The sequence below is a fragment of the Trichomonas vaginalis genome, chromosome IV (assembly GCF_026262505.1).
Source record: "Trichomonas vaginalis G3 chromosome IV, whole genome shotgun sequence".
In the NCBI taxonomy this organism is placed as follows: domain Eukaryota; phylum Parabasalia; order Trichomonadida; family Trichomonadidae; genus Trichomonas; species Trichomonas vaginalis.
The window spans coordinates 26,937,550-26,965,141 of record NC_067206.1 but is presented as its reverse complement, the minus strand read 5'-3'; the positions used below and the strand labels follow the sequence as shown (position 1 = coordinate 26,965,141).

The window sequence follows — 27,592 nt, the reverse complement described above, 5'->3', positions numbered from 1 at the left end:
TTTTTGAGAGAAGTCTTTGGTTTTTCAACACACTTTATGTATAAATTCAAAAACCAAGCAATTCAAATTAGCTATTCAGAATTGTAAACGGAAAATTTTAATAATTTTTAATTGCTTCATTGATAATGGAACTACCCTCAGGGAATAAGCGCCGTTCTCATTCAGTAACACGTTCTGGTGAGGCATCTAAACGTAAAGCTGCAAGAGCTTTGGTGATCAACGATTGTATTTCTTCAAATAATATGATAGAAAACATTTATAAACCAATAACAGAAAAAGAAGTAACCAATAAAGAAACAGATCCTCTGAATAACCCTCCTGATGTTCACTATCCTCGAGGAATTGATGAATTATGTCCGAGCAAAATGACAGAAGAATATGCACTAAGTCATCAAGGATTACCTTTCATATTCTTTTTATACCAACTCTATCTACATGATAGTGAGCAGGATCTCTTAGATCTATGCAATCAAAATCTGCTAGAATTTGGCATGATGCTAGCATGCAAATTTCCTAGTCCATGTAACGCTTCTACCGTATTTGCTCTTGTTAACAAAGAACTCAAAAACATAGGCGCCTTTATGGCTGAGTATTGCCAAGTAAATGCAGAACCATTTATTTATGATTCGGCAATTTACCTCGCACCAGATTTTGAGCACAAAGTAACGAATTATCATTTGCTAAATTGCGGAGCAAATGCTTTATTCTATGCGATTTGTATGGATGAACCGAGTTTCAAAGATGAACAGAAATTATTACTTCTTCATCGCCAGATAACTTAAGTTCCAAAGACATCAATTCAATTAAGAATGATGTTGAATCTCTTAAGAAATCATTCAACCATATTAATGCAAGGCTTGATGCAGTGGATGGAAAACTCGATTCCATAGATGCAAAACTCGATTCCATAGATGCAAAACTCGATTCCATAGATGCAAAACTCGATGCCCTAGATGCAAAACTCGATGACTTTGGGAAAAATCACGATGCAAAACTCGATGACTTTGGGAAAAATCTCGATGCAAAACTCGATGACTTTGCGAAAAAACTCAATGACTTTGCGAAAAAATTCGATGATAAATTCAATGAGCTTAAAGAACTCATTAGAGCAAACTAAAATGATAAGATTGGAGTCATTCTTTCTCCTCCAATCTCGTCGCAGAAATGAAAATGATCCTAAATTAACGAACTGAATAATTGAGCAAGTTTTCGGAGTAAATCCAACAAAGACTACATTATTCTTATATCTACTTTGATATTTTTAAACTTATTTATTCATTTTGTTAGATGAAGCTAATGATTTATTATAGATAACTCATATAAGTTCTAATAATTAGAAGTCATTCAATGTACACTTGAAATTTATTTCAGCTAAATTCTTCAACTTCAAAAAGATTTTTCCTTCATCTATCGGCGCTGAAATAACTCAAATCAATATCTATGATCGCATCGAAATCAAATTACTAAATAAAACTATTAGATTTTCAAATATATTACAATTTTTTGTTATAGCTTAGACCTATTCTTCATTTGTGAACCAAACTTCAGCTCCAATTTTGTCAATTATCACGCCAATCTAATGCCTTACCGAAGTGTATTCATTTCATTTGAAAAATCTCTAAAATCTCAAATTGTTCTCTAAATTACTTCGATTTAGCTAAAAGTCTATCTTAAATTTTACATAATAATCTTTAAAATATAATATTAATCACTCACAATTAAATTTATTTGTATAAACTCATTTCCTATAATCATAATATGTTTATTTTGCCGAAATTGGCTAGGCTTGCCCGAAGGGCAAGCCTAGCCAACTGAGTCCCGAAATTATATTATATCAAATTTGATTTCTTACCTAAAGAATTGTTGCATGTTTATACATTCACGCTACAGATTATTACACTTTATTTAATTCATTCTGACAAAAAGCTTCATGACATGCTTGTATAAAAAAACAATTTATGTTTGGAATTTACAACAAAATTTCACTACTTGATATATGTTGAAAATTCGATGATGTTATTATAAAAATAAATAGAGTTATGTAAGAAATCATTACAAATTTAGAATAAACAAAGAAATATACAATTAAAAAATTAACCTTAGGTTTGTTTGTGTTTTTGACTTTGCAACCTTTTCATTCTTCTCCAAGAGCATTCTTAGCTGTTCTTGTCTTGTCATTTCTCTGGAAGATTTAGGTTCCTCGCCTGAACTTGGCTTCACAGCATCAAGATTCAGGTTAGGAGGTTGTACTTGTGGTTCTTGTATTATAACTTTCTCTGCTGGTGCTGGTGACCTTGATGTAAACTTTCTTTCGATACAAGAAGCTCTAGGCTGAATATTTTCTGGTCTGAATGGGCTAGTTGTAAGGCTAGTAGCTGATTTACATACAGGGTTATTTTCTTTTGCGATTGAAATCGGAGCTCTTTTATCATTTGGACTTTGAGCTGGTTTGCGCGTTGTTTCTGTATTCTGGGACATTGGCTGCATTTGACGTGGTGAACTGTTCGGATTTGGATTCTCGATACTGACGTTTTTTCCTATCCTTGAAAATTTCGGAGTAGTTTTGGCATTTTCTGCATCGGGGATATCTCCATTATCATTGTGATGTAAGTTCGATGATGGAAGCCATTTCGAGTAGGACTTTATTAAGTTGATATTATCTTGACGACATAAAATTTTGTATTCCACTGACTCGCGTGTTGAATTAAAGTTCTTAACATATATTTCAAGATTTTGGGAGTCTAGCGGGTTAATCATCTTTGAAACAACATTTTCACGGATTGGTAATCTTGAAATATTTGCTAATTTTGGAAGATCTGCAATACCTCCATATTTCCTAATCCATGGATGAGACCAGATTTCATGCAACGACAATCTTTGGGAAGGAGTCTTCTTTAATAGCTTCATTATTAAATCTTTGAGCTCCGGGCTTACATTAGAATTGAATTTTGGTTCCGTGTAAACGATTTTTTGCATTAATCTTTGAATGTTGTCGTCAACAAATGGCAAATTTCCAGTGGTAATTCCGTAAAGAAAAACGCCTGCGCTCCATACATCTGAGAGATGAGTAAATGGCTGATTCTTTAAGACTTCTGGGGGTGCATATGCCGGAGATCCGCATGGTCCGTTGATTACGGGTATTTTATTCGACATTATATGGGAAAATCCAAAATCAATCAATCGGATATTGTGATTTTCATCAATTAGAACATTTTCAGCTTTAAGATCTCTGTGAGCAATTCGGCATCGAGAATTGAGGTATTCTAATGTTTGAACTAACTGGCAAAAGTAATGTCTTGCTTCATCTTCTGTAAGCTTTCCAAATTTATTGATATATGACAAAATGCTGCCACCCTCTACAAACTCTAATGCGACAACAAAGTATTCCTTGTCGAAGAAAGCTTCGTAAAATTCAACAACCAAAGGATAGTCTATAAGTTTAAAAACATTAATTTCATTTTCTACCATTGCTCGCTGCATCGGTTCTTGTAGCGATGATGCTAAGACGACTTTTAAGGCAACTTTGATGCCAGTATCATTATGAACGGCTTGGTATACACTGGAGAATGCTCCGCGGCCTGTTAATTTCAAAATTGTGTAGTTTCCTAAGGTCATCCCACTCTGAATTTGCTGCATTTTTTATTTCTGAAAATAACTTTATCAAAATCAGAAATTTTGATGAAAGTTGATATATTTTAAATATATTGTTTACACTGAATATAAGACAATAACTTCTGTAAAAAAACGTTATTTCATAAAGAAAATTTTCATTATTACGCAATGAATATCCATTTTAAATCGATGATTTAGAAAGATTGTATTGAATTGATACGAGTTATAATTTTTTTCTTTTATTTCAAAAATTCAAAAACTTTTGTAATCCACGTAAAATAAATTGAATGCTTTATGGCCATTCAATTTTTATTGTCAAGCTCAAAACGTCTCGGGCGAAATAAAAAATATAAATGTCTGGCTAATGAGACACATGTTACCCATTAAATTTTTCTGATCGTTTATTTTATCTGAAATACCGAAAGCAGAATAAAATTTGAAGTCTGTAAGAAGAAATTCATTGCAGAAATGAAATTGGATATGTGTAAACTCGTGAGATAGTGACATCTCTCGTTTTGATCTCTTCCATTTTCTTCTGGCGGGAAATTAAAATTTATATATATAGTGTGTTTCAATAAATTACGTCTTTTGTACACTATTTATATTTTTATATCCAATATGGCTTCTTTGGTTAGATTTTGCCTCTTGAATAGACGATTATTTCTGCTGAATAAAGGTTGTCGCACACTTTTCAATTTTGCTAATAATCATATACTTACCACCTACTGTAAAACTTATATACATGGAAACACCGAATTTTATCGAGGAAAATTTAGATATTTTATTATTCAAATTTTATTTTTTTAGTTTATATGAAATAGATATTCATTTTATCAATGTGTTTGATGCGTTTTATTAAATTCTGGATTGCTATAGGAGTGAGAAAGATTCAAGTGATTTTATTGATGTTTAGATTCTCTTACTCTAACATATAATAAGATAATTAAGCATATTGAGGTAATAGAGTCCCATATGTGTAACTATACTAAAATTTAATTATTTAAAAGTTCGAATGTGCTTTATCCATATCATCCGAGGAAACCGAGATGGATTCTCCTGAATCTTGTATTGCTCCATTCTCGCTAAAAACAACATCATCCGAGATAATATTTCATTACCTTCTGGAACAAAAAAAAATGAAAAAGCAAGTATTTCTTCGAAATGTTGATAAAGAACCAAAAATAGATCAAATAAAGAACATAATGCATAATATAGCTTTAAACCTATGATATTAAATCTAAATTCATTTGCTCAATTTTGTAAAAAACTGTTTTAAATCAAAAATTATTGATCTTTATTTTTTTTCCCGACATAAAGTTTCTCTCAAAAATCTGATTGAAAAGAAACCGTGATACCTCTCAACAGTAAAATTTATCACTACTCGGTGATATTCTAGCCAAAATTCTAATAGATACAAATAATACCATATTTTATTCATAAAAAAAATGATATTCAAATAATATTTCATAATTCATATGGGGAAAAAAGTGCAAACATAACCTAGTGATGTAAACATAAATAACCCATAACCTTGAAATATGAAAAATACTGTCCCCATCAACATATAATCAGGGGATATAGTTATTGAAAAATACAAATTACACTTTTCATAATTATAAGATCATTCTATTGATATATTCCTAGTGCTCAATTCATGGAACATCTTATACAGATTATAAAATCAATAAAATTTTATAATTTTATTTAAACGCGAAAAACAATGATTAATGCATGCTGGATAAATCACCTAATTGAGTAAACGTCTTTTGCTTATAAGTGGTCAGGATAACTTCGTTACATTGTCGTGGCTACTTGATTTTTGAATAAAAAAAGTTGATTTGAATGCACGTTTACAAATTTTCATTATGAGTGATATTCGGCTAGGCGATGCTGACGAGGTATCTGCTCTTGTCATTTCTGAGAACAAAGAAAAGGTAGAGGAGCAGAAACCTTTAGTTAATGTTGATGATATCGTTCAAGATTCGACAATTATGATCGAAATGGCCCAAAGGCTTGCGAAAAACTACGAAGATGTTGAAGCGGCAGGTACACTTATCGAACTTGTTGCTCCTTATATTGAATTTCCACAACTTCTCGATTCAACTTTAAATAAATTAATGTCTTGCTTAACAAAAGCATGCATTGAGTCACTTGGAAAGAATGTTCCAAATATGATATACATGTGCATCTACAATTTATCAAATATTCGTGGTTTCAGAGAAATTCTTCCTCTCTTTCCTAACCAAGTAGAGCTTTTTGAACCAGTTACAAAAGTATTTTGCCAAGATATCCAATCATGGGAAGTCAAATTCGTACTTTGCTTATGGCTTTCTCAGCTTTCTTTAGTTCCTTTCGATATTGCAACAATTGGATCTACATTAGCTGATGATTTACTTGAGTGGGCAACTAAACTCCTTAGCTCCCCAACGAAAGCATCAGAATCTTCAGCATTTTTCCTTTCAAGACTTTTCCAACGAAAAGATATGGTTGAAAAGCGTGCAAACTTCATCAAACAAGCCTGTTCACATATTACAGATAAATCAGAGCGCTTAGTTACTAATTATCTCAGAACCCTTTTCTACATTTTTAATAATCAAGATTATAACTTAGTTCAGCAATTCGGAAATACCATGTATGACACATTAAGCATTCTCTCTGAATCACCATCAGCTCATCAGAGACTTTTCCAAATTAAAATCATCCAAAAAGTCGGTTTGGCTTTTCTTCCACCTCGTGTTGCCAAATGGAGATACCAACGTGGCTCCAGAACACTTAATCTCGACGGAAACCAGGCCAAACAATCGAATGGCCCAACAGAATCCGCATCAGATGCTCTTTACAAGAACGAAGACGATTTCTATGTAGATGAAATTGTCGAGAAAATTCTTGCCCTCTTATTTGATGCCTTGGAAAGCCACTTAACCGTTGTAAGATGGTCCGCATCAAAAGGTATTGCAAGAATTGTCGAACGCCTTCCATATGATGACGCCAGCCAAACAGTAGATTACTTATTTAAGTTATTTGAGCTTACAGATAACGACAATCTTATCCACGGAGCTTGTTTAACATTAGCCCAATTTACATTACGCGGAATCATCCTTCCATCTAACTTACCACGCGTTATTTCAGTAGTTATGAACTCCCTCATCTCCGATATCCCTCATGGCAACCATACTGTCGCTGAATCTGTTCGAGATGCCGGTTGTTTCATTTGCTGGGCCTTGGCGAGGTCATACGATGGTCCAACATTAGAACCATATGCATTGACATTAGCACAGCAACTTGTCAATGTTTTCCTCTTCGACAGATGTGTAAATATCCGAAGATCTGCATCCGCGGCCTTCCAAGAGAACGTTGGAAGACATGGTCGTTTCCCACATGGCCTAGAACTCATCCACATTGCAGATTTCGTCACTGTTTCCTCAAAGGCTGGCTGTTATTCAAGAATTACTCGTTTCGTGGCCCAATTCCCTGAATATTCAGAATCAATGGCCAAATATCTTGTCAATGACAGATTGACGCATTGGGACCAAGAAGTCAGAGAACTCGCATCAGGAGCCATTCAAATGCTTGCTTTAGAGTTCCCACACGTAATAACAATCAATCTTGTTGACGAGATCTGTATCCACTGCATGAGCATTGATGTAGACATCAGACACGGCGGCCTTGAATGTCTCGGAAGACTTTTAAAGGTAAGAGATGTTGAAGAAGAATGTTTAAAAGATTTGTTGAAATTAGATTCGAATTATCAAATTGACAATGTCAAATGTTCTTTCATAAGAATGCTCGCGGCTGCAGTTAAAAGAGGACACAAAGTTGATGATTACGCAGAACAAATGAAACAATGGATGACGGAAGGAACAAATGAAGTACAAAATGCTGTCGTTGATTCATTAAATTACTTAAATGAAGGTGAAGGAAATAATGTTTTAGATGACAATTTCTTTGATACAATGTTGAATGATTTGAAGTCTCCTGGTGTTGCAGCAGCATTAAGTTCATTCCCAAGCGAATTCGCTAAGAAGAAGATCAATGTAATAATAGATTCAATTAAAAAGATCTTTTCCGAAAAGGAATCAATTACAGACACGAAAAAGAATATCATGGAAAGTTTAGTTTATATTTCTCAATTTTGCAATGATGACAATTTGATTGAAATTCTCAAACTTGGATTAAATGACAGGACAACAACAAAGAAAGGTGATGAAGGATCATTAGTAAGAGGTCCTGCTTTGAAGACTTTGGATGCTTTGATTGCAAAACGAAATATTGGAAAAGAATTAGTTATTGATGTTTTGAAATTATGTTTAGACAAAATTACAGGAATAAGAGAATACGCTGTTAAGATATTACTTAAGATTGCTTATTATACTGAAGATTTACCAAACAGAGAAAGTGTTTTGAGACTCCTTAAATCTCAAAACAAAGCAAATGTTCCTGATGCAGATAAATTGCCACTTTTAGAAGATGTTTTGAAGATTTTGAACAAGGATCAAACAGCTCCTAAATGGCTTGAAGTCATGAGACTTGCTGAAGTACAGAATATATCTATAGAGCACTTCAACCAATTGATTGTTGTTCCGGATTACGCAGAAACTGTTGTTGAAGGATTGATTTCTTGCAGTGGAGCTTTTGCACCTGATTTATCTAAAAGAAGTAGAAATTCATTGTTGTCTTTCATGAGAAAGAAAGGCACTGATAACGCAAAACTTGTTTCTTCTATTATAATTCAATTGTACACAAAACAATGGGGAATTGTTAACTTCCAGAACTCTTTGTTCGCTTTCTTACCTTTGCTTTTGGGAAGTGGTGTTTTATCAGGCGAAAACTTGGCAGATTTCGCTGATAAGTTTTTGTCAGTTACAGAACAAAAATATTTCAATAAGAAGACACCACAAAAACTTTTGAGAATCACAAGAGTTCTTGGTTCATTGGCTGCTGTTTGCGATGGAAATGAAATGAAGAGAGCTTTCGCTTTGTTGGCTCCTTTATTCGTTTGCGAATACGCAAATGTAAGAGATTCTTCCGCAAATGAATTGTATTCGAATTTGAAGGCAAGATCTGTTTCAAGTAACCCATTGCCTTTCAGTTTCGAAGAGGCAGAAGCAGTTTTAACAAAGACACAATGGAGAGAAGTAGTAAGTCAGGAAGCAATCAATAAACTTTGCGGACTTTACGGAGTTGACGCTCCTGTTGTAACAGAAACTGATGAACAGAATGCAACAACAACAAAGAAGGAATCCTACAATTATGGATTACTCGCAAAGTCAATGTATTAATTTGATCTAAAAATATTTATAATATTTTTGACTTCTTATATAAATGAGAAAACATTTTTTAAATCGTGGTTTGCAATGGAAAATACTATTTAAAGGGATAGTTGGCAATTACTTGTTAATCTTTAAATTTTGTCTAAATCTGATTTCATATGAAGTTTCGATATCAATTTATCAGACATAAGATAATCTTAATTAGTTGTAATCAAGTTTCCGCTTCCAATGATAGCATTCTTTGAACATTGGAATAATTTCGAAATCAAGTATCAACTATCATAGATGAATATACACATTTTAAATATGATTCATTAAAATATGGTTTCGGAGGAATATGTCAGCTTGGAACATCACCACTATGTCGCAAGAATAAAATATCATTGTTCTCTTGCGAATTGGTACGCATTGGATATGATTATGATGTGGAAAGCTTACATATTGCTCACAAACCATATTTTATTGCTAAATATCAATTAAAAATTAAATGATTTATTTTATTAATATAAAATTAATACTAAATCTTAAAGAATAGAAAATCACGCATAACATAGCCTTATTTCTTAGCTTTCATCTGCTTCCAGCCTTCAGTGTTCGTTCCGGTAACAATATGAGGGCCAGGAACCATCCAAGATTCGTCTTTTGTGACTTTCCAGATGATATCAATGACAGATGGCTGAGAAAGTTGGCCAGCATGGCTAAATTTTTCATCATTAATTTGTAAATCGTGGCAAACAAGTGGATGACCATCATCCCAGTTCTTGCATGGATAGTATAATGATTCAGCAGATAATGTGTCATCTCCATTAGTGTAAATTACTTCAGGAACTGACCAATTTCCTGCTGCTGAGTAATTAAGTCCGTAAATTGTCTTTAGCACTGAGTTGAAGAGAATGTAAGTTGGAACACCAGTCGGCTCAATCTTATTTAAGATGACTTTCTTCTGAGCAAGAAGTAGAGTTTGTAAATTGTCTCCAGTTGCCTTTCCTTGGTCAATCATAAGTTGTGGAATGTCTTGTGCGTAATACTTGTGACCATCTGGACCAATGATGACTGGATCGGTGTTACTTGGAGCGTTGTGAAGATGAGCCCAAATTGTTGGAATAGAGAAAACCATATCGCGGAAGTTTTGGGTGTTAAATATTGATGGAATGAATCCAATATTTTGTAACCATAGAACAGAAAGTGCTTCGCCAGATCCACCATATGATGGACCATGAAGTAAAACTTGACGTATGTATTTGTCCTTCCAGTCTTGTGGTACAAATCGGCAGAACTTCTGAATGGTATTGCCGCCTCCCGAAATTCCGTACAAAGCAACTTTATTGTTTCCGGTCTGAGCATAAACTTTTTCAACGAGAGCTTTGAGCTCTGCTAAATAATCATCAAATGCTATTGGCATCATTCTCCAATCGTAAGGAGCTCCGAAAAGATCGACACCTTCAACATAACCTTCTTTTTCAAGTTTTTCGATAACGTAGATGAGCTCTGGAATGAAATGCTTACCAAATATTCCGCTATCGATATATTTCATTCCGTTAAGACCGCCAAAGTCCTTGGCATAAATGTATGTTTTGTTTCTGGAAGAAGGTAATCCAGATGTGTAGTTCCACTCAACTGTTAACCATGAGGCTAGACAATTGAAAAGAGGAGGGACGGCCATTGTGTCCTTTAACCAAATTAAGTGATCTTTAAAGTTTTTGGAACAATACCAATGCGTGCTGAGATCTGTGATGGATCCCATAAGCTCTGAGCCAAACATTGGCGGTACAAGAATTATAGGTTCTTGACTATACGCAGAAATAAGTAATAACGAAAGCATCATTGAAAAATGAAACTGTCACATTTCAATGAAATACTTGGAAAACAAATTATTATCTTTATTATGATAATCAGCAACTAGAAAAATTGTTAAAGATCTGAAATTCATTCAATTCGCAAACAATCAAGTTTGTTATTAAAATATTACTTATAATATTTACTACAGGAATTAAACATCGTTAGCGAAATTGAATGCATAATTATAATAACCTTATTTTTTGTTTCTCAACTTCTTCCAATCTCCAAGAGAATATATCACCTCAGGAATAGACCAATTTCCAGACCCTGAAAAATTAAGTCCATATACAGTTTCTAAGACTGAATTAAACAGGATATATGTTGGAACTCCTGTGGGCTCTATATCATGCATAATAACTTCCTTAGTAGCTAAATTTAAAGTCTGATGATTGTCTCCAACTGCCTTCCCATAGTCAATCATAAGCTGTGGAATATCTTGAGCAAAATAGTTATGACCATCTGGACCAACGAGGACTGGAGCAGTGTTACTTTTTGCATTATGTAGATGAGACCAAAAAGTAGGAATGGAAAATACCATGTTGCGGAAAGTTTGTGTATTAAAAATAGATGGGAGGAATCCAATGTTTTGGAACCAAAGGACATTAAGAGCTTCACCTGCACCGCCATAGGATGGTCCATGAAGTAGAACTTGGCGCAAATACTTGTCTTTCCATTCCTGAGCTACAGTTTGACAAAACTTTTGAATAACATTACCACCTCCGGAAATTCCATAAAGGGCAACTTTCTGATTACCTGTTTGTGAATAAACTTTTTCAATAAGTACTTTAAGATCTTCTAGATAACCATTAAAGTTCAGAGGCATCAATCGCCAATCATAAGGAGCACCAAAAAGGTCAAGTCCTTCAATATAGCCTTCTTCTTCAAGTTTATTGATAACATAGATAAGGTCAGCCATAATATGCTTACCAAATACGCCACCATCAATATATTTGATCTCGCTAAGTCCACCAAAATCTTTTGCATAAATTTGCGTTCTATTTCGTGAACATGGTAAACCAGATGTATAATTCCATTCTACAGTAAGCCAAGAAGCAAGACAGTTGAAAAGCGGAGGAATCAGCATTGTATCTTTTACATAAATTAAATGATCTTTAAAATTTTTCGAACAATACCAATGCGTGCTTAGATCTGTGATTGATCCCATAAGTTCAGAGCCGAACATCGGGGGAATGAGGATAATTGGTTCTTGGCTCTGAGAAAAGATAAATAAAAGCAATAGCATTTCTTTTTGAAATTTTTGTCACATTTGTTTGGATTCTTTGAATTTTAAGAAGATAGCAATTTTAATAATCTTGTTTTACTCAAACACTTATTTAATATGGTGCCAGTTTCGTCATTTAAAATATTCTTTACTGTTTCGATAATTTAATTCAGAGGCTACAGAAAAATTGAAAACAATTGGATCGGTATACAATTCATAGCTATGCATTTCCATGAAACATGATGAAATTTGGGAGCAATGCAGGATAAAAACATCAATTATCAGGCGAGAAACTAAATAAGACTTATTTTCAACTATGACGCGAGATCATATCATATCATTTGAATAATTTGTAAACTCTTCAATATTGTTTCCTGCTTCTAATCGAGTAAAATTCCCTACTAACCAATAGTTTTGCAAGTTCGATTATGCTGCTTTCAACAAATTCCCTACTAACCAAAAAAATATAAAACCAAAAATAATTGTTATAATTTAAATGAAGAAGTAATTTAAAACGATTTTATTTATGATCAAATTTTATATATTTTTTTGGATCAAATCCATTTTAATAGAATTTCTATACTATTCATCTATTAGTAAACACTACCGTATATTATTTTTTAAGCTATCTTATTTTTTGAACTTTTATTCAAATCTTTGGTCGCAAGAAGAATTGCATGATAAATAAAAACATTTAATCAAAGTCAATTTTATTTTTCATATTCAAATGGACTGAGTGTTAACATTTAACATTTTTTGCTAATTGTCGTCAAAAATTAGGCGTAAAGCAAAAATTAATATTTCATATGGTTTTATGATAGATAAGCATTATATTCCCACTCATTATATTCGTAAATTTTGAGGTTTATCCTTCGCTTTTAAGATCATTGAATTTGATTTTTATATAAAATAGTTATATATTAGAAAATAATATGAGTTTATGTGATATTATTTTTCAGAAGATTTCATTCTATATGCCTATGAAAAGTACTCTCAAAACTAACTTTTTCCTAATTATAATTAAATCTAGAATATTGTATTATGCTTAGTATTATTTCATTTTTCTCGTTCAATTTAGAATTTACAAATGTCAAAAAATTGAGAGCTGTTTATTACAACATTCTTATTCTATTATTAAATTACTCTAATAAAATATAAAAACTAGATTTACCTCATTGAAAAAACGATATGGGTATTAAATTTTGTAAAAAAAACAATTAATGGGAAAATATAATAACTGTATTATGCGCACTACAAATAATTTGGAAATTTTACTTTATTTTTCGATGAGTTCTTTGATAACACTCTCAAAAATCATTTTATTTCCTCTCAATTCCAAAACCTGAAAAAACATGTATAACATCTTCGATTTGATTCGAAGGAATGAAATACAGAAAATAGGTGGTATTAATGATTCTTTTCTAGACGTATACAACGAAGATGATTATACTCCTTTATTATTTGCAGTTGCTAATAGGAAACATCAGATTATACCAATTCTTCTTGAAAAAGGTGCGAACGTTAATGCATACCTCCCAAAATCAAAAGAAAACGGCCTACATATTGCAGCAAGGATTGATGACCTAGAAACAACACGAATTCTTCTTGCAAAAGGTATTGATTCAAATTGGAGGACCTCCGATGGTAAAACTGCAATGCATATAGCTGCTGAGCATGACTCCATCGAAGTTTTAAACGAATTAATCCTCCACAGAATTGATATTGATGCCAAAGCTAACAATGGATATACAGCATTACACTTTGGTGTCGCAAATAACCATTTACGAGTAGTCAAGTTTTTATATTGCAATAATGCAGATTTAAATAAGGAAGCGCCAGGCGTTGGCAAAGCAACAAATCTCATCAAAGATGAAGAAATCAAAGAATACTTCAAGAATGTCTCGATTTTCCAAAAAATACAGCATTATTTCAAAGAAAATAATACGTTTGAACTTTTACAGATTTTTGCTGAAAATCCTAAAATGATTAACTTCAGAGGAAATTCATATCTTACGCCATTAATTTTATCCGTTTTCAACAAGAATTTACCGATTGCCAATTATTTAATCAAAAATGGAGCCGATATGAACGCTTGCGATAAGACCGGCAACACCGCACTCCACTATGCAGTCGTAAGCAACTACATGTCTCTCGTACATTTGATATTTTTAAGTGGCGGCAATATTGATCGTGCCAATCCAATTACACAGGAGACACCAAGAGCAATGCTTCAAAGCCTTGGTATCACTTATTCACGTGACAAGCCTACTCTCAAAGAGGATAAATTTATGGAAATCTGTAAAGCTATTGAGAGCCATAATTCAGCCAAAGCCATGGAGTTACTTGTTACTTCAGATAGGATCTTCGACATCACCGATAAAAAAGGTAATAACCTTCTTCATTTAGCCGCTGCTGAAGGTTTGCACGAAGTTGTACTTTTTATAGCAACCGATAAACTTCACGACATGAACATCCAAAATAAAGACAAGAATACAGCTTTGATGATCGCATACCAGAAATATACTTCCATTAATAATAATAAGGACCTCTGGAAAGTCAATCCAAGAAATATGAACTACATGCTAGTAATGAAATCGCTTGCTTACTGTAACGCTGACTTGGCAGAACTCGATACTCTTATGAAACATGCAATCGAGTCAGGAGCAAGCGAAATGAACTTGATCCTCTTCCTCATGGACATTTGCCATCAATACAACCACAGGAAACTTCCTTCAGGCGAAACTTTCTTTATGTACGCCGTTCGACTCGGAAATCTCGAAGCTGTCTGCAACATGCACCCATATGGCTTCGATCCAGCAGATAGAAACCCAACAACAGGCATGACTTACCTCCATTACGCTTACGTTCACAAAAATAAAATTTTCCTTCACATGTTCCAGAACTTGATGCTCGATGATGAATCAGATAACCTCGGAGTTACAGCAACAGAAGTAAATAAGTTCATTAATAAGTGCGATTTGACAAGATACAATCATATCAAGTTATCAAACGAAACAGTGTTCGATTTCTACAGAGCATATGCCATGCAAGATACAAAAAGAATTTCAAGCATGCTATTTTTACATAAAAAACTACACAGATCTTGTTATGCAAATGAACTTCACGCTTTACACTTAGTTGCCATGCTTGATGACTACCCGCTTATAGATACATGTTTAGAAGCCGAAAAAGAGTCAGATTGCAGAGATATGCATGACATGCCTCCACTATTTTATTGTATCAAGAGTGGAAAGTTAGATACAGCCAAATACATGGTCAGTAAGAAGTGCAAACTCACAGTCAAAGGTCCGAAAGGCAGAAATGCTCTCCACTTCGCTGTTCTTTCATGTCATCAACCAACAATCGACTGGGTTATCTCGAAAGACATCGATTTGCTTGCAATGGATCACAACAAACGCAGTTGCTTGCATTACATGGTCATTAAATGCTCTACAAAGGTCTTAAAGGACACATTGAAAGGTAAATTCTTCTGTGTAGACGTAAATGACAAAGATAACAGAACTCCTTTATCTATAGCCTGTGAAATGGGCAATTACGACGCCGTTGACTTCCTTGTCAGTAACTTTGATGCATTTATCGACGCATGCGACGTAAAAGGTAACTCTCCGTTACTTTACGCTGCTGCAAATGGCCACGCTGATATTGTTCTTTACCTTCTCAAGCACAATCCACAGAAATTGCTGAATAATATGGGCCAATCCGCACTTCATCTTACAAATTCAGTTGAAGTACTCAATATTTTCATCCAAATGAATGCTAATACAAACTTACTTGACCTCAGAAACAGAACACCTCTACATTACAATGCTGCCAGAGGAAATACAAAATTAATTGAAGTTTTACTTGAAAATGGTGCTGATTGCAACATCCGTGACAAAGAAGGTTTCACTCCTCTCGAAGTTGCCATCTCATGCAGACAATTAGAAGCTGCAAGACTCCTCAAGACAACTGGCAGAGATACTTTGTCTCTTCCATTACACGCAGCAGTTCTTTCTGACAATCTCCAGATTGTCAAGGAGTGCGTGGCTGAAGATCCAGCTCGCATTAACCAGAAAGACGCTTTCGGTCGTTCTGCGATTCTGCTCACAGAAAACAACAAAAGTGCGGATATTCTCAAGTTCCTCATTTCGAAAGGCGCCGACATCAACGCAGTCAACGAAGAAGGCAGCAACATTGCTCACCTTGTTGCTTACAAGCTCAACCTTCCTCTCATCGACGCCATTCCTCAGGAGATCGTGAACAAACGCGAGAGAAAGAAGAACAACTCTCCATTGCATTTAGTTCTCCAGAGATTGTTGGATTCAGAAGCAAAGAGCGAGGATTACGATGAGGAACTCGAATACCAGCACAACAACACAGATGATCCAAACGGCATCGATCAGACTTTCGAGAGAAAGCCTCGCCGCGAGAGATTGGCTTTAGTTCACATTGCTGTCAACTCACTTTTGAAGAAAGGCGCAGACAAAACAGCGATGAACTCGAAATACACGACACCTCTTCACATGGCAGCATGTGTCGATGACTGGAAACTCACAGAACTTGTCATGGACAAGTTTATGCTCGATACATTGGATCAACAAGACAGAACACCTCTATACATCGCTGTCTCGATGAAGAACGAAGAAGCAGCAATAACATTATTAGAACACGGCTGCGGAATTCTCGGTGGCCCGCAAGGAAAAGCTCCTCCTCCATTTGTTGCCATTCAGAATGGAATGTGCAGAACATTGGAGATGATGTTCAAGATGGGATTGGAATACGGCTTGACTTATAAAGGCGAAACAATGATGGATGCTGCAGCACATCAAAAAGTATCCGAAGTTTCTGATGTCATCAAGAAGTACAAAGGATATAAAGCCAAGCCAAAAGTCAAGGAAATCAACAGTGACGATGGAAATAGAAGCCAGAGAAGGAAATCTAGACATCTTAGAAAAGATTCTATCGATCCTGCAATTAAAGAAGCAAGATTGCGCGAAGAACAAAGAAAGAAAGAAGAAGAACAAATGAAACTACAACAACAAGAAAGAGCACAATTAAATCAAATTCAAATTCAGGATTCTGAATCTTCTTCTTCATCGGATAGCACAACATCGGCACCTCCACCAAGAAAGAGGAAATGGAGTGAAAGTTCTAACAAATCATATGATTATAGCGACTTATCAAGCAACTCTGAGTCGTAAATTTATATTAGATTTTTTTATTAAGGATACCCTTACATTGCGTAGTTAGAAAGAGAATATGATATTGTCATGATTGCTAAAGTTTTAGGCTCCAGAAATGAATATACATCAAACTGAAACAATTGATAAATTGAATGAACTTTTGAGAGGTTCTCAAATAAAAAAAATTATCTAATTTTTTACAATATTACTATTATTTTATCCACATATGTATATATAGTAATTTGAGAAAACTTTTAGGAAAAAATAAGTTTAATAAAAATCTGAATTTTACTTGTTGTGGGATTGTTATTAATTGACACTCCAGACGTATTACTAATAGTTATGCGTATGCAATTAAAGTATTTCTGATGGACAAAATGTGAGATTTATATCAGATAATTCATTTCTACTATTAAGTTATTCATTTATGAGTTTGCACTTATTCGCACTAAATAAATAACTATTAAAAATTGTTTTAATTAATTGACACCATATAATAGAGTGAATTTTGTTTGATCAAACAACAATAGATGATAGATATAAAGCCAAGAAACTTGCTATTAATATGCTCTACTTGCTATTTCAATGTAAGTATGATATTTTCTAAATGTTTCGTTCAGATAACTTAGATATATTAGTCAAAATTTGAAATTTTAATAGCACATATATTAAAAATAATTATTATTCATAAAAGATTAATGAAATAGTAAAAAAAAATCAATCAAATTATAAAAATACAACATTTAGAAGAATTCTTATTATCCTTCAAAAAGTCAGTATTTCTGCTGTAATTTTCTACAACATTGTAGTTATTGCACTTTGTCTATGGATTTGTATATATGTTATATATAAATTATATATCTAAACTGCCCATAAGTGCAATTTTTATATAAATTGTTTATTTCTTTAACAATTTCATATGAAATATGCTTTTTTAAGCGTATCAAAGCTGTGTTCTTAATGTGCATGGATATATCAAGAAAAATGTCGAAAAAAATGTGAATTCACAAATTCACTGAATTTTCACCGTTTTTTGAATTTTGCTACAGCACTAATATTAAATAATACTAAAATCTTCTGTCTTTGTAAAAGAATAAATTCTGACAAAAAGTGCTCGTTTAAATTTAATGATCATCTGTATGACTAAGTGGTAAAAAGTGTTTATGACCAAAAAAGGGTTACATGCTTAGTCTATTTTTCTGACAGGATACTCTAGATTTACATGATCTCTATTTCATATCTCCGTTTTTAGATTCTTCGACAGATTTTATGATAGAAAACCAAGATTAACAAATTTCCGGCATGTTAATGAAGAAATCTGCAGCTACCCTCAATATTATTTCAATAATCAATATCGTTTCTCTTACAATTTATTTTTTTCTCAATAATTTAACAAGAAATAACAATACACACTTGGTTTTACGTATAAAAGCTAAGTGTCGAACTTAATCAACTTTACTTACTTAGCAAATGAATATTTTTGTGGTTGCGAGTTCTGAATGCTGAAGTTTTAGATTTCTCTATAAATGATATCATTGCACTTACAATGTTGTTCCAGCCTATCGCATAAATCATAGAAAATCCAAAAAAAAATAATATAAAGAAAATTCATGTCATGAAGTTCAAAAAATACCGTGTAACATTAAAATTTGTTATGCATAATACATTTTAGCTATTATTGATTTTTTTTAATTTTCGAGAAATTGAATGGTGAGTCCGATAGAGAAATTTTTAAAAATCCTAGTGCCTCATAGAAGTAATTTCCCTCGTCTCCCATACTTCCAAATGTATGCATATGACATAAACTTTTATGCATTACACAAGTGGCCAATAATATCTATAGAGTAAAAAATTAGAAATTTAATTTTTTTATATGATAGTTATATTTCAGATTTGCGAGCGTAACTTTTTTCTCCATGGCATACTTGTTTTAAGAGCAAATGATCAAAATCGTCCTTCAATTATTGAAGGAGCTGATATCTTTTGAAAATTGAATTGAAAGGGTATTCAATTTTTAAATTTCCTCTCAATTTTGGAAACATATCAACTCTATGAATTAACAATTATGTGCCTTCACAGTTTATCAGTCATATAAGGTGCTTATAAAGAAAAAAGTTACGCTCGCAAAATATGTTTTTATATAGATTTCACATAAAATAATTATGTAATTTCTAAAAAGAATATTTTTGTTCTTGAATATTAAAGTGTATTGTAGTTTAAAAAGTTTTAAATATGTTGCTAAAATTTCAGGTTTATAGCTCATGTCTAGCATGACTTCTTCGTATGCGCAAAAAATCTGACACGTAAGGGTATCCTTAATAAAAGTTTTTTTTTATTACTCAATGCGATTAATTGGCAAATCACTACTTATTTTTTAAACTTTAGTTTAAGAAGGCGCATTCTCTCTTCATTAAACTTATGCATCGCATCAAGAAACTTCTGATTTTCCAGAGCAAATCTCATGACATCAGTTGCCAGAGAGTTCTTCTTTGGAGTATGTGACTGCCAACGTTTAGCAAGCATTGCCATTGCTTTGCATCTTTCATCAAAACGCTTTACTTCATCAAGTATGGATTTAATATCAAATTTGAATGAGTTCTTCTTTGGGGTTGTGGCAGCCTTTTTCTTAAGAAGATCATAAAAACGCTTCATCATTCCTTCTTGAATTTTCCTTTCCCACTTTGCCTTTTCCATAAGATATTTATTGAGTGGAGGGATCTCGTACTTATGCTGAGGCTTAGTCTCCTTTTCTTCATCGGTATTGTGGTATCCAATTGTGAACTTGCCCCATGGTGAGTGGTATGTTAAGCTGATGTCCCAGTTGTCATCTTCTTCAGCTTCTTCTTCGTTGCTGCGATAGCCGAGGTAGAACTTGCCCCATGGTGAATGGTATGTGATTCCAATGCCCCAATTGTCATCATCATACGTTTCTTCCTCTTCATTCTTATCGATTCCGATTCGGAGAGGGCCCCATGGTGTTGGAATTGGGAACCAGATGTTATCATCATCTGCATTATAACTTCTACGGATAGCGAGAAGTGGTAACATTAAAAATAATGATTTTTATTCCTTTCAAAAAATTTTATATTGATATGGCAATTGAAACATTGTTGCCATAATAATTGCAAAAATCTATTTTGAAATACTCATAAAAATTGAGAATCTGGACTGTCAGATCAATGTCAAATGGCGGTTAATATTCAAAACGCCTAAATGGCGTGATCAGACACACATAAAAACGCGAAAATTTTATTGTATAGATAAAATAAATGAAATTCAACTTTCTTACAAAATCTGTGGTTGCTTTGTTAAAAATTCAGTAGTTGCTTCCAATTAGTAAAGTTTTGAAGTTTCTTCTTCATCAAATCAAGCAATCGCTTAATGATATTCAAAAATATTTTGGGAGAGAATATATTTTTTCGGCGATTTGCTAATACAAATGAATAAGAATAACGTTATAATAAAATATACCTTGAACACTACATATTCATTGATTTTAATAGGTTTCTGAGCCAATTCAAGTCAAATTAAAAAAATGAAAGAAATTTATTGAAAAACAAATATAGTAAATGTTTATTTTGATGATTTCTATTAAAATTATAAAATAAATCAACAAAAAACTAAAAAATTAAATTAAATTGCAGCAATTTGACTGAGATCCTGCATCCTTAGTGAACAATACATCACCTTCTCTAATGGTTGTTATAACCTTCAACTTGTTAAGGTTTTCAGGTGGCATTGTGAGAGGATTTGTGTTTAATACGATAAAGTCAGCTCTCTTTCCAACAGCGATAGAACCAACCTTATCTTCGATGAAGTACGTCTTAGCAGCGTATATTGTGCAGGCCTTGAGTGCTTCCAAGATCGGGATTCTCTCATCAAGTCCCATTGGCTGTCCAGACTTAGTTAATCTGTTTACAGCGTAGTAGATCGATGTAATCATGTCGCAAGGGAAAGCTGGTGTATCCTGGTGGAAATTGAAGGTAACTCCAAGATCTAAAGCAGATTTAGCTGGAGAACATCTATAAGCGAGCTCACCGAGGTTTCTAATATGGATATCACCCCAGTTGTATGCGTTTGTATTATAGAATGATACGACAATACCCATCCTTGCGCAGCGAACAAGTTGATCGTTTGTTACAAGCTGTGCATGAATAAGTACTGGTCTGTAGTTCTTGTTGCTTGGTCCGTAAACCTTTTCTACGGTATTTACGAACTGTTCGCAGGCGAGATCTCCATTTGCGTGGGCAATCATCTGTAAATGGTTTTCTTTTGCTTGTGTGAACAATTTGATGAGTTGTTCATCTGAATAAGTGTGTGTACCGCAGTTTCCTGGGTCTGTCTTGTATGGTTTTGAAACCCAAGCTGTTCTTTGCTGTGGACCACCATCGAGAATCAGTTTGTAGCCGGAAAGATGGAGATGTTCGTAATCTCTTTCACGTACTGTAAGTGGATAGTCTGCATCTCTGACCATATCGATGTAACAGTAGATATCTAGTTTAAGGAGGCCTTTTCTCTCAAGATCTTGGAGAATAATTAAGTCCTTCTTGAAGCAGAGACCTTCTTGAACAATTGTAAATCCATTTTGGATATAAGAATTCTGGGACATTCTTAATTGACGTTCAATTTCATCATCGGTAAGAGCTCTCCAACGTGGAGAGAGTTTTTCGAAAACTTCACCATCAATCCATCCAGTAAATTCGCCTGTATTTGGATCCCTTTGAAGATAAATGCCATCAGCATTTGGTAATTGAGGATTTAACAGGTCAAATCCAAGATTTCTGATAGCAAAACTATTGATAATGCCTGTCTTTCTGTTTTTATGTACAATAACACATGGATTGCAAGGACATACTGAATCGATAACATATTTCGGTGGGTGTGTCTTTTCAATCAAAAGCTTTTCATCGTAGTTTGTACCGACCACCCAGGTATCTTTTGTAACTGGCTTACTACGCATAATTCTTTTAATCTCATCACATATATCATCAAATGAACAACATTCATCAAGTCTGGCTCTACCAAGAACCTTTGTATATGCAACAATATGGCTATGTGGATCAATAAATGCTGGCATGAGGCATTTTCCTCTTAAATCTGTAAATTTCGTTTTTGAGTCAGCTAAAGCAAAAATTTCCTTTTTTGTACCTACTGCTTCTACGTAGCCATCGGTAACTAGTACAGCTTCAACTTGAACATCATCTTCCATAGTTAGGATGTCGCCACCATAGAAGACCTCTTTCATTATCTGAATTGAAATTTTTTTAAAATTTTGGGATCAAAATAAGTTTTATTAGACTTTGAATGTTAATTAGATATATTACGAAATAACGTTCACTTTGAAATATTTTTGAAAGAAATAATTAATGACGGCGATAGATTGAGAATAAGAATATCAATTCGATGACATTATATGATAAAAATTTAAACCGATATAATTCAAAATGATTTTTGAATACTACAGATTAATATAATGAAAATAATGATTGAAACATGAGTATAATTGAAGGGCAAATAACTTACGTTGTTCATTAATAGAATTATATGTAGTTGATACATTGTAATGATTTTAATAGTTGCTAACCAAATATTTTGAATAAATTGTGAAGATTATCTTTTCAATATACTCACAAAAATCCGAAGTTTATTGTTTGATGTTAGGACATTGTAAATATGCATAACTAATAAGTTTTTGAAACCTTAGATTTTTTTACTGTCATGCTCACAAAAGTGTTAAAATTTTAGTACAAAATTGTCAATGATCGAACTATTGACCATTTTGATACCAATTATGATTTTAGTTTCCTAAAAGCTTGATTCCATTTTTTCAGAAAATTATGTCATCAGAGCAAATTAATATTTCATCATTGGTATAGGCAAATATTCACTAAAAAAAGAGGTTAAAAATTGAAAGTGTGTTTACGTTTTTGAAATTACAATCAGCATTTCAATCGATTTTAATTTCGAAATTAAACTATCATAAGCACATACATTTCATTTCCGAGTTTAAAAGCATAATTGATGACATTTTTTTAGTTTCAATTTATTTTTGTGGATTTATATATCAAATTGGATGTGCTTAATTTATAAATCTTTTGGTATTGATATAACTAATTACTCTTTCGAATATCTAATTCAAATTACAAATTAAGTTAATTAATGCTTATTTTGTTGATAGCCAGTAGTATACATCTATCCAATAGTAATTTTTAAAATATCCATAATTTAAATTTCGAATGATCATAATATTTTAGATATTCAGCAGCCTTCTTTAATTGCAGCAGTAAAATTTAGGGTTGTAGTTTTTCTTCTAATTTTTCTTAATTTTTAATTTCAATTTTAAATTAACTTCTTTACTCAATTATCCATAAGTTTTCTTATTTAAGATCTATATCCAATTTCAAAAACAACTTGTACAAAATAATTTTTATTCATAAAATCTTCAATAATTCAGTTGAGGATGATGAGTTTCACTGACCAAATTTTAATATTTATCTTACCATAATATTTGAGTAATATTCCATACAAATAGCATTCAAATCAAAGATGTTTCAGAAATTGAAGGGAAATTGTCTAACCAACTATAGCGTAGCGCTACTTTAACTAGATAATTATCTTTCAGATAACTATTAGTATCAAGAAATATCAAATTTGGCCCTTGACTTTCTAATTGGTGTTTCAAATGTGGTTTGAAAAAGAATGGTATGACCTTAGATCATATTTTCTTTAAAATTTAGCTGAGTAATTAAAATACATATAATGATACATCAATAGAGAACATAAAAAACTAATTTATCTTCCAAATGTCGAATTTTGGAAATTTTTCATATATTCAATGGATGTGTATACATAATTGCTTTCAGGCTAACATAAAATACACAAATTAATACACTCTTTTCTAAAATTTGCTAAAAGCATCAAAATTTCCTGATATATTTGCATAATATACATAACTGATTTCCCAGTCATTATCTTTAGATTTTTAACCAATGTACATTTAGTAGCTTGCACGAAAGCTCATATTTTTTGCAATGTATGCTCTATTTGAGTAGACATAAATCTTCTTCATCATTTTTTCAACCACAGATCTAGGAATTAGTTTATAATTATTAGTATAGTGTTTGACTGTTCTTTGTTTTAACTTATTAAAAAAATTGCATGAAATTCATGGTATATAAAAGAAAAATATGTAAAACATAATTCAATTATATATTAAAAGAATAACACAATTACATTTTATATTTTAAAAGAATAATTCATTGATATTTGAAATACATTTCTGGTAAGTACTATTATAAACCAGAAGGAATATGGATGTTAATATAAGGAGTATAAAAGCTCCAAAAATTGCCCATCCGTTGTCCCAATCTTCTCCTTGTTCATAGAAATGAGTTACGTTGAGGACAAATTGATGAACAATCTGTGTATCTGGTCTTTTGAGAAGTTTGAATATTTTATGGTTAGTTCTATCAACATATGCAAATAATGTTGGATCTTCTGGGTCATTCTTGAAGGTTATGTTGTATCTACGATCAGAAAATGGATCCAACCATCCAAAAATGAACTTCCCACAGAGTTTCGATGAAACATCGCTTAGAATTGAAGCATATTCTTCACTTAATGGTCTTGTTGAGAGAATAGCAAGCATTGGAACATCAGGATGATATGTAGAGAATTGTTCATATGTAAATTTGTGCAAAATAGGGTATTTGTAGTCTTCCATAAACTTTAAAATTGATTTCTGGTTCATTGGTCCATTATATAGCAATCCACAATTAGGACTGATGTATATTTTCATGTGCTCCGATGAATCATAGTATGTAGCAAACGTACGGTTAGCTGCGTAAATGAAATTTGATAAATTGGTAAGAAATGGTATAAATTCTTCACCTTTTGGCTTAGCATTTGGACCAAAGTAAACTGGAACAGTTACGTTCATAAAACCATCAGAAAGTAAATCGATTGAACCTAAACTATCTAAATACTGGATTGGAGGATCAATAACTGTTTCAACAAAGGTAATCAATGAAGAAGGTGTAAAGTTTCCGTGATATAAACGATGATAAAAGCTATATACTGATCTCATTGCAATAATTGATGGAAAATATTGTGCATTTAAATCATTACATAACTCGAATTGTTCTGAACATTCTACTGAAAATCCAACTGCGCGATCTGTTGTTTGATTCATTAAATCTTTGTATCTTCCAATAACTCTCGTCGAAACAGGCTCTGATTCTAAATAAAATAACACAAAAACCGGTGTTTCTTCAACTTGTGTAATAGCTATATCGAACGCGGATCGTGAATATTCAAGAAAATATGAGTGACAAAATATGAAAAATAAAGAAAGCATTTTAAAAAGTGACATTTTAGAAGAAATTTCATATCAATCATTGCGAGCTGTTGGTATATTGATATTTTTAAGATATATAGTATTAGGATTCTGATGCTTGTATTAAGCATGTTGATCTGGCAATTTCTGGAGGAATATCGGAAATTTCAATTCGCTTTTTTTTTTGACAGATCTCCTTTGCTTCAAGCTTACTAGTTCATTTGTATGAATCAAAATTAAAATTTAAATCTTTATGAAAAACTAGGTAAAGTTGAGATCAATTCAAAATAAATAATGATTTTATTCAGGAAATCCTTTGCCTCGAAGAAGTACCTCTATACATCTACATTTGCAATCTTTTGCCACAGAAAGCGGAGTTTTGTTCTCATCATTTTTAGCATATTTATCGATTGTTGGTTTGCTACAAAGATATGCACAAACATAATAATTTTCATGATAAACAGCTTCATGAAGAGGCGTATATTTCCATGTATCCATCGCGTTAATATTGATGAAATGATGAGCAAATTTAACTCCTTCCAAGTTCCCTTTAATACAAAACCAATGAAGAACTGTTCTATTGAATTTGCTTTTACTTTTCATGTCTGCGCCATAATAAAACAATTGCTTTACAAGTCCGAGGTTATCTTTACTTGCTGCAAGAAGAATCATATTGTATCCATAGGTATCATAAACATCAGAATATTTTTTCTCTACCGCAAATTTAATTGTTGAGAGATCCTCTTCATTTGATGCTTTTTCAAGGATATAATAAATTTTATGAGAGTTTTCAACTGTTTTTGACAAGATCATTAACTTTCTAATATTTTCATTAGATAAATCGTTTCTGTGATATTCATTGATTGAAGAAATCTCTAGTTTTTGACAAATTGTTGGAAGATGAAGAAGTGCACGCTTGAATACTTGACTCGAAACAGACTTTAGCTTATTTTCTTCTGCAAAGTTTGAAATTTCTTCAATTACATCTTTACTACAAAATTCAACTTTGATGTACTTCAGCAACTCAAAGAAAACAATGTCATACATACTTAAAGATATGATTATTTTGCAGAGTGAATCTTGTGTTGATATCTTAAGGGATTTGGATGTTAATACTCCTTCCAAAAAGTCGTATCCATATATTTTTGTTGTGTCAATTATATATTCGGTATTGAGAGATCTCATTTTAGATGCAAAGAAAGTTATGCACTCGTTCATCTTTAACGTATCGTTTTGAACTGTAGCAATATCATAAAAATCGTAAAAGTTCTGGATGGTAATTTCAGGATAAGAATTAACAAAGTCTGAAAATATTTTGATCATCTTTTCGTTACCAATAGCTCTGCCGATTTCGAAAATATCCCTATTATGATTTCTGTCATTCTCAAAAACAGTTTTACCATTCTTAAAAAGATTCGAAATGATTTGTAGTGTATCATTGCATAATAAATTCAAAGTTAAGGCGAGTGAAGTAGATGTTGAATCAAGATGCAAAACATCACAGACTTTATTTGAGCTCATTATTGATTTGTTTAATGACGAAGTAATGCTTTCATTGTTGATTGTGATTGAGAAATTTTGATCATGTTTCATGAAATTCGCCCTCAAGAGTTCAGGATAGTCAAATAAGACTTTATCCATGAAATATGATTTTATTTTTTATATTTATAAAACTCAAAAGTAAACATGATGCAAATGATTATCCACATATATGCAAATTTAGATGATGAAAATAAATTTAATAAAAATAAAATATGAACTTTTTCTGAGTATTTTCAGAAAAAATATTCAAAGTGTATTGAAATACTCATCACTTCAGATTTCTCTGGTCATTACACGTTTATCAAAAATATTCGACCGTTAAATTTTGAATTGGTGGGAATTATTAATTTACCACGTTTTTGACACGACGACCAGAATTTGAATTAATGCGGATTATATTTTGAGATAATTCTCGAGGGTTTTAATTTCTTACATTTAATAATCAATCATATTAATGCTATGTGCAAATGTAGTAGAATATGACACAAATCAAAGTTTTATGAACGAAATCGAATGAAAAAGATTTTTTAAACTAATGAATATCATATTATTTATTAACATCAACAAAGAATTAATATTATCAAAACAA

General features: G+C 32.5%; 10 protein-coding genes across 10 annotated transcripts; 3 read left to right on the top strand and 7 right to left on the bottom strand.

Moving 5' to 3' along the window:
• Window positions 1–125: 125 nt before the first annotated feature.
• On the top strand, window positions 126–1,220 carry TVAGG3_0175600 (uncharacterized protein; the record flags this gene model as incomplete). The annotated part of the gene is made up of 1 exon (XM_001582267.1): window positions 126–782. One exon carries the CDS (start codon window positions 126–128, stop codon window positions 780–782), a length of 657 nt encoding a protein of 218 aa, XP_001582317.1.
• Window positions 1,221–2,085: 865 nt separating this feature from the next.
• TVAGG3_0175590 (protein serine/threonine kinase protein) lies at window positions 2,086–3,636 on the bottom strand (the record flags this gene model as incomplete). Its single annotated transcript, XM_001582268.1, has 1 exon — window positions 2,086–3,636. One exon carries the CDS (start codon window positions 3,634–3,636, stop codon window positions 2,086–2,088), a length of 1,551 nt encoding a protein of 516 aa, XP_001582318.1.
• Window positions 3,637–5,449: 1,813 nt separating this feature from the next.
• Window positions 5,450–8,984, top strand: TVAGG3_0175580 (beta-tubulin cofactor D family; the record flags this gene model as incomplete). Its single annotated transcript, XM_001582269.1, has 1 exon — window positions 5,478–8,891. The coding sequence occupies one exon, from the start codon at window positions 5,478–5,480 to the stop codon at window positions 8,889–8,891; it is 3,414 nt and encodes a 1,137-aa protein (XP_001582319.1).
• Window positions 8,985–9,438: 454 nt separating this feature from the next.
• TVAGG3_0175570 (O-acyltransferase protein) lies at window positions 9,439–10,704 on the bottom strand (the record flags this gene model as incomplete). Its single annotated transcript, XM_001582270.1, has 1 exon — window positions 9,439–10,704. The coding sequence occupies one exon, from the start codon at window positions 10,702–10,704 to the stop codon at window positions 9,439–9,441; it is 1,266 nt and encodes a 421-aa protein (XP_001582320.1).
• A 210-nt stretch (window positions 10,705–10,914) lies between these two features.
• On the bottom strand, window positions 10,915–11,904 carry TVAGG3_0175560 (O-acyltransferase protein; the record flags this gene model as incomplete). The annotated part of the gene is made up of 1 exon (XM_001582271.1): window positions 10,915–11,904. The coding sequence occupies one exon, from the start codon at window positions 11,902–11,904 to the stop codon at window positions 10,915–10,917; it is 990 nt and encodes a 329-aa protein (XP_001582321.1).
• A 1,374-nt stretch (window positions 11,905–13,278) lies between these two features.
• On the top strand, window positions 13,279–17,289 carry TVAGG3_0175550 (spectrin binding; the record flags this gene model as incomplete). Its single annotated transcript, XM_001582272.2, has 1 exon — window positions 13,296–17,144. The coding sequence occupies one exon, from the start codon at window positions 13,296–13,298 to the stop codon at window positions 17,142–17,144; it is 3,849 nt and encodes a 1,282-aa protein (XP_001582322.2).
• A 2,151-nt stretch (window positions 17,290–19,440) lies between these two features.
• Window positions 19,441–20,174, bottom strand: TVAGG3_0175540 (uncharacterized protein; the record flags this gene model as incomplete). Its single annotated transcript, XM_001582273.1, has 1 exon — window positions 19,494–20,174. One exon carries the CDS (start codon window positions 20,172–20,174, stop codon window positions 19,494–19,496), a length of 681 nt encoding a protein of 226 aa, XP_001582323.1.
• A 497-nt stretch (window positions 20,175–20,671) lies between these two features.
• Window positions 20,672–22,371, bottom strand: TVAGG3_0175530 (imidazolonepropionase family; the record flags this gene model as incomplete). Its single annotated transcript, XM_001582274.2, has 1 exon — window positions 20,755–22,371. The coding sequence occupies one exon, from the start codon at window positions 22,369–22,371 to the stop codon at window positions 20,755–20,757; it is 1,617 nt and encodes a 538-aa protein (XP_001582324.1).
• A 1,998-nt stretch (window positions 22,372–24,369) lies between these two features.
• TVAGG3_0175520 (thioredoxin-like domain family) lies at window positions 24,370–25,317 on the bottom strand (the record flags this gene model as incomplete). Its single annotated transcript, XM_001582275.1, has 1 exon — window positions 24,370–25,317. One exon carries the CDS (start codon window positions 25,315–25,317, stop codon window positions 24,370–24,372), a length of 948 nt encoding a protein of 315 aa, XP_001582325.1.
• A 444-nt stretch (window positions 25,318–25,761) lies between these two features.
• TVAGG3_0175510 (spectrin binding) lies at window positions 25,762–26,982 on the bottom strand (the record flags this gene model as incomplete). The annotated part of the gene is made up of 1 exon (XM_001582276.1): window positions 25,762–26,982. One exon carries the CDS (start codon window positions 26,980–26,982, stop codon window positions 25,762–25,764), a length of 1,221 nt encoding a protein of 406 aa, XP_001582326.1.
• Window positions 26,983–27,592: the final 610 nt, after the last annotated feature.